The following is a 7,291-nucleotide window of genomic DNA, read 5'->3' as shown; positions in this document are numbered from 1 at the left end:
CATCATTACATGCTGAAGAAAAGCAATCTTTATTATCACATTTAGGAAGCCACACTGTAGAACTCAAGTGTGCTATTACACAACTCCATATGTATGATGTCCTCTTTCAATAATCTGTGATGGCCTCTTAGTTCGCAAATGAATATACAGTACACCGATTGTCAGCTACTAACGTGAATTGTTGACCTAGGTTGTTCTCTGACAGTACAACAAAGATAGAAACCAAATTAGTATTGGAAAGGGGGCATTTTATAGAGAACAGAGTCTGTTTTACACTGCAATCCATTTCTTGATCCAGACCTCCATTCATCACACAACCTCACATCTTGCCAAGAGATGTTTTTGTTCAGCAGTTAACCTTGTACCAGATGGAAGTGCCCTGACATTTAGCCCCAGCATTTCCTTGGTGTTTAGTTGTCTCATACACCATGCTGCGGATGACATGCTGTGGGAAGACAAGCAGACTCCCACACTAAAGAGCATGCAGACATCAGTCTGGCTACTATACTTTACCCTCCCCACTAGCTATGTAGCTGCCTGTCTCCAGTTCAAATGCTTTTCTCCTTTCCTTTAGAAAACATCCTCCCACCCACATGACTTCAATGGAGCTTGACTTAGACCTCGCATCGAAGCTGGGAGGGGCAGCGTGTGTGTGTGTGTGTGTGTGTGTGTGTGTGTGTGTGTGTGTACAGAGGAGAGTTTAATGAAATGCCTTTTTACAAGAAAAAAGGAGTAACAAAAAGTAGTGATTTGCTCCCACACAGGAGAGAACGAGCAGCGCAGTGCTCCACACGACATACACCTCTGTGTAACACACACACACACACACACACACAGCAAGCCGGAATGGTCGTCTGCCTCCCAGCAAGCCCATTAACACATAGTAGGACACTGAGCCCAAATGGCCATCTGCCCATTACCAGACAGTGATGGGATGAGCAACAGGGACATGAATACAGAGTCGCTCCACATTGATACTATGCTGGCCTGTGTATAACAGTTGCAGTGCATTCAGAAAGTATTCAGACCCCATTTTTTCCCACAATTTGTTACATTACAGCCTTATTCTAAAATGGATTAAACATCCCCCCCAACCCAATCTACACACCATACCCCATAATGACAAAGCAAAAACATTTTTTTTTTTAATGTTGGCAAATTTATAAAAATATAAAAATATGACATTTACATAAGCATTCAGACCCTTTACTTGGTACTTTGTTGAAGAACCTATGGCAGCGATTACAGCCTTGATTCTTGGGTATGATGCTACAAGCTTGGCACACCTGTATTTGGGGAGTTTCTCCCATTCTTCTCTGCAGATCCTCTCAAGCTCTGCAGAGCTATTTTCAGGTCTCTCCAGAGATGTTTAAATCAGGTTCAAGTCTGGGCTCTGGCTGGGCGACTCAAGGACATTCAGAGACTTGTCCCGAAGCCACTCCTGCATTGTCTTGGCTGTGTGCTTAGGGTCGTTGTCCTGTTGGAAGCTGAACCGTCGCCCCCAGTCTGAGGTCCTGAGTGCTCTGGAGCAGGTTTTCATCAAGAATCTCTTTGTACTTTGCTCCGTTCAGCTTTCCCTGGATCCTGACTAGTCTCCCAGTCCCTGCCGCTGAAAAACATCCCCACAACATGATGCTGCCATCACCATGATTCACCGTAGGGATGGTATTGGCCAGGTGATGAGCTGTGCCTGGTTTCCTCCAGATGTGACACTTGGCATTCAGGCCAAAGAATTCAATCTTGGTTTCATCAGACCAGAAAATCTTGTTTCTCATGGTCAGAGTCCTTTAGGTGCCTTTTGGCAAACTCCAAGCAGACTGTCATGTGCCTTTTATTGGTCACCTCCCAGACCAAGGACCTTCTCCCCCGATTGCTCAGTTTGTCCGGGCGGCCAGCTCTAGAAATAGTCTTGGTGGTTCCAAACTTCTTCCATTTAAGAATGATGGAGGCCACTGTGTTCTTGAGCACCTTCAATGCCGCAGAACATTTTTTGTTACCCTTCCCCAGATCTGTGCCTCGACATAATTCTGTCTCGGAGCTCTACGGACAATTCCTTCAACCCCATGGCTTGGTTTTTGCTCTGACATGCTCTGTCAACTGTGGGACCTTATATAGACAGGTGTGTGCCTTTCCAAATCATGTCCAATCAATTGAATTTACCACAGGTGGACTCCAATCAAGTTGTAGAAACATTTGAAGGATGATCAATGGAAACAGGATGCACCTGAGCTCAATTTCGAGTCTCATAACAAAGAATCTGAATACTTATGTAAATAAGGTATCTTTTTTATATATATAAATTTGCAAAAATGTCTAAACCTGTTTTCACTTTGTCATTCTGGGAAATCGTATGTGTCGATTGATGAGGATTTTTATTTATTTAATACATTTTAGAATAAGGCTGTAATGTAAAAAAAATGGAAATAGTGAAGGGGTCTGAATACTTTCCAAATGCACTGTACAGTGTATCATATTGAGCCTGAATGGCGGTCTGTGCCCAGCTTGCTCATTACCAGAGAGAGGAGATATATTAAAGAGACTTGTGCTGTGGAGAGTCTTCACCTCATTCCCTGAAGCCAGCTGCTTCTTACAGCGCCATGGTGGCCCTGGCTAGTCTGCTCCTTCTGACAATGACCACCCCCAAGGGGGACAATCAGCAGGGGGCAGACGTTCAATCTCAGTAGCGCACACACACACACACACACACACAGTTGGGCTGGTGTGATGAGACCGTAACATCCTCTTTCTCACTCTGACATAAGGTCCATTGTTAGTGGCCGGACCTGACATGTCACCCTGCTGGGTTCTTACTTCCAAATGGATTATTTCTGTATGCCTGTTCACCAACTATTCAACAGGAGTCACAAGCCAAGAAACACTGATTACGTGCACATTTGCATACAAGTGGACATAAACACCACAAACAAAAACGAAACACACACACACACACACCTCCTCTATTCCCTCCGCATTCCAACTAGGCTATCAGGAGAATGTTTCATGTTAAAGGCTTTAGGTGTGGAGCTGTTTCGTCAGCAGTGAGGAATGCTCCTGCCACCCGAGGTGCTGTGCTCATTAGTATGACTTAACAACCTAAGATGGGCGAGCAGCAGGGGTGTCATGAAGAGACGATTATGATGCTTACCGCCCTGCACACTGTCACACTAACCAGATCAAAGCAGACTTCAGAGAGAGAAAACACTCTCCTTCCTCAGGTTAGTAAAACAGACAAGGGGAGTGGGTTGGAGAGGGGTTCAACAACACACAATACATGACCATGAGCTGGCAGGGAATCAGTGGAGGTGGAGATGCCTATCCTGAGCATCCAGTTCACAGTACCCAGAGCCTGGGTATAGCAGGAACACACTGAGTTCTTCCAGGGCTGAGTACTGCAGTTTAAACGCTGTCATAGGGGTTCATTTAGTCCTTCTATAATTAAATTGACATTTCTGTTTGTTGGTGAACACCGAATTCATGAAAGAAGCCAAATCTGAAATTAAGCAATGGGCTTGAAGACTCAAAGAACACATTGTGAGTATACTGTCTCTGAGACATCTTCAGTGTATTTGGCGACCCATTAAGTGCTGTGTATCTCCCATGCAGTGCATAGTTTATTGCCCTCATGGCCCACATGTTTCCCCCCGGTGAGGTCAGCCCGTTTCCTCCAGTCTCTCTCTACCGCTCCCAATGACCAGTTACAACTACTTTTGTTTTGAACAAGAGCTTGTGGTCGTGTGTTGTGCCTTTCACTTGTGCTGATAAAGGCTGCATGTTGATGGTTAACAACTTGATTACTTTATGAATTTTCAATGAAGAGAATAATGAACTGATGATTACTTCAGCTGCACCTTGACAGCTCATCAAGTGCAACAATATTTAAATCCATTGCTGACTAATCAAAAGGTTCTAATTTAATTCACTCCATGACCACTTTCTTGACATTTTCTGGAGGCGTACAAATGTGATGTATTTCTATAACAGAATACTCATATTTCCCTACATCATATCATGCATTTCTTGATAACATAACACAAACTCCTAAATATAGCCTATCTATTGCTAATCCATAGGATTACTGCTGCTCAGTCACACAACAGAGGGTTTATCAGAACTGCAGGTGTTCTGACACATTGGGGCATCTAGTGTAGGTGGCCACTTGAATGGACCAGACCATCTCAATCAATATGAGATAAGGAGAGGGAGAACATAAAATGAGTGTGTGTGTGTGTGTGGGGGGGGGGGGGGGAGACAGAGAGAAGCAGAAAGAGAAGCAGAGAGAGAGAAACAGAGAGATTAATGTTTGCGTGATGGTGCATAAGAAAGTAGCATAATTGTACAATTATAGGCCTATTATATTTCAAAGATATTCCTCTGAAAACTTTGTGAAATTAAGTTGAGACATGATCTTTAAATATCAATAATTCTGAGCTCTTTAATGTTTCAAATTCGATTCAGATCATTTTGATTCAACTTGCATGTCATTTAACTGGGTGTATAGGCCTAGATGTTGCAGTTCCTAATTGGAAAGTAAAAACTACAGTTCAAATTCCTCTTCGGCACATCATAGCTTCTTAATTCTTCTAACCTAAGTGTATCATAGTCCTACAGTTTGTTAGGTAGCCTAAACACACCTAACACAATTACAGGCCCACATTTCCTGAATCCAATTCATGAGTCATACAGAGGGACACTATTGATAGTGAAGTCTTCCTCTTGTACTTGTATTACCACATGTGATTGAACCAGTTCACCTCACCTCGCTTACTGGAATACACAGATCTATGTGCAAAAAAGGCACGTCCAGAAGGAACATGTGCTAACTGTCAATTTCAATAAGTGATCGCCACCGTTTTGACCGTCAGAAATCGCACATTTACGTTGTAGCCAATTAATATGCCATATGAAATGTGACCTGGGCTTGTTAGGTTATATAGAGCAGCAGACCTCCCATCATTTAAGTGCATTTCTCATTACAGCATCGTTTTTTTTAAGGTCAACTGTTTACGTTGCAACGATTAAAATGATTGAATATGGATTCAAACACCTGAAGAGGAGTATTTGGTGGAAAGTGGAAATGCACATTTTCCAAATGTGTCAGCAAACACAGGAAATGTAGGCTTTATGACAATGTTATTCCTAATGACTAAAAATGACTTGTTATTACTAATGGCTCAATTGGTAGAGCATGGCGGTTGCTACGCCAGGGTTGTGGGTTCGATTCCCAAGGGGGGTCAGTATGAAAATGTATGCACTCACTCCTGTAAGTTGCTCTGGATAAGAGCGTCTACTAAATGTCTCAAATGTAAATGTAATGAATAAGAATTATAAATCAATCACTACAGCCTAAGGAAAACAGTCAGACAGGGATCATTTCAGAAGCCATTTAAACAGTCTGAACCATTTCTCAAAGCAATAGTGAAACAATGTAACAGAGAATTCCTAGCCAATAAATCAGAGGAAAGCACACATTTGAGTTATGACAACAAACAGCAGGAAATAGCTCACAGCTGAAAAGAAGCACTAACGTCAACCTGGTCAACAGTTGATGGTGACATGCAACACAATAGGTCAAGTGCAAGGCAACTTATTTATCTATCTGGTGATGACCAGGCAATCCAACTAGTTTGTGACCTTGTAGTGCAACGGGTATAGGCCACCGTGAAAAGAAACTGAAACATGGTCGCATGATATCACTCCTCCAATAAAGAAGAGTTTGAGTCAGCAACATTGTCAACAATAGGCCTACAATAAGCACAAGACAAGCATGGAAGTCTGTATTTATTGCTGCCAACATCTTGGTCAATCTATCACCATAAAAGTCATGCCATCCCCATTGGGCCAAAACTGGTTGTATCAACGTTGTTTCCACATAATTTCAACCCCCGTAAAGTAACGTGATGACGTTGAATCAACGTGGAAAACTGGATTTGCAAAAAGTCATCAACATAAGGGCATCTTTTTTTCGCCCAACTTTTAACCTAAATCCAACAAAAACTGCACCATGTCATTGATTTTACGTTGAATTCACGTTAGTTGAAAACTCAACCAAATCTAGGCCTAAATCAAAACTAGACGTTGAACTGACGTATGTGCGCGTAATCATCGAGACCTTCTAGGCTATTCCATCCATCCATCACCCAACATTTAGCAAACTTTTCGCCGCGGAATTGTTGAGGCGCACATTCTGGCACGACACATGCATCATCTAAACCACAATAACTCCATCGAAGCTTCTCCACTACATTGTTGTCACCTCCACTAATGTTTGCTAGGCTAGTAATACATTGCCTATCCTCTGGCATGCGCACCTTCCTAACCATCACCAGTCTGGAGCAATTCGCCGTGTACGTTTAATGCTCTTGTTACTTTATCATGACTTTCAACACGCGCGACCGATAGGGAGTTTATATTTTATGATCGTATCGCTTACTCGAACACTCACAACTCTATACAATTCACCCCATACAAAAGTCGCCGAGGCACATCGAAAAAAAAAAGACGAGCCTGATCTTCTCGAGAGGGTTGGTTAGTTTCGCCTGTTAAATGGTTTAGGACTTCGTTTTTTCACCATAAACGAGGACCTCCCCTTACTTCCTAATTCCAGTATTCGTCAATATTACAGAGTATGTCGCTTAGACATGGTTTCACAGTACCTCGTAAAGGTCTCCCGAAGCCATCCTGTGGTGCGGACTTCGGCGGCGCGGCGTTCTTCCTTGCCTTGTTGGCTTTTTTAGATCCTATTCGCTCGGTGTTTTGGCGAAAGCCCCGATAGACGGGTATTAGCGAACAGCCTTGTTATTCTGAGCCAGCCGCAGTAGCAGATCATCAGACAGTGTCAATCGAGCCCGGCGCTCTGCGATGGATCGCTCTTCACTTAAAACAAACAACCAGGGGGAGATTGGGGCGGTGCTGTTTATTCAGTGCGGAGTGGATGACTGAAATTAGTCAACGTATGAACGTAATCATGTGTGAAATGCGCTCCAGTCCCCTGCGCTGTAGAGGTAGCCCAATCTCCATGAACCAAATGGATGATGAATATACGTCTTCCGTTGAGGGACACCGAATGATGAGTCCAATTTGCTTTTCTTTCCTGTCTGTCCAGTTGAATTGAGACGATCATTTGAAGAACTAATTGGTGTTATAATCAATTTCACTTAGCACATTTGTTATTGTGATTTATGCGATGTAGTACATTTGATTAGAGAAGTCATTGCACATTATAGTAGACATATTGCCCTCTTCCATTTTACAGCAATTTTTCACATTAAATGTTAAAATGCCACGATGACCC

General features: G+C 42.9%; 1 protein-coding gene across 1 annotated transcript in view; it reads right to left on the bottom strand.

Moving 5' to 3' along the window:
* Positions 1–7,081, bottom strand: part of LOC115167148 (chromodomain Y-like protein 2) — a 42,412-nt gene extending 35,331 nt beyond the window's left edge. Inside the window, exon 1 of the mRNA XM_029721280.1 lies at positions 6,654–7,081. Coding sequence (XP_029577140.1) covers positions 6,654–6,677 — 24 coding nt within the window. The 5' untranslated portion in view covers positions 6,678–7,081. The remainder of the gene's footprint in view (positions 1–6,653) is intronic.
* Positions 7,082–7,291: the final 210 nt, after the last annotated feature.

The sequence above is a fragment of the Salmo trutta genome, chromosome 29 (assembly GCF_901001165.1).
Source record: "Salmo trutta chromosome 29, fSalTru1.1, whole genome shotgun sequence".
Taxonomy (NCBI): Eukaryota; Metazoa; Chordata; class Actinopteri; order Salmoniformes; family Salmonidae; genus Salmo; species Salmo trutta.
This window is presented reverse-complemented; position numbering and strand designations above follow the sequence as displayed.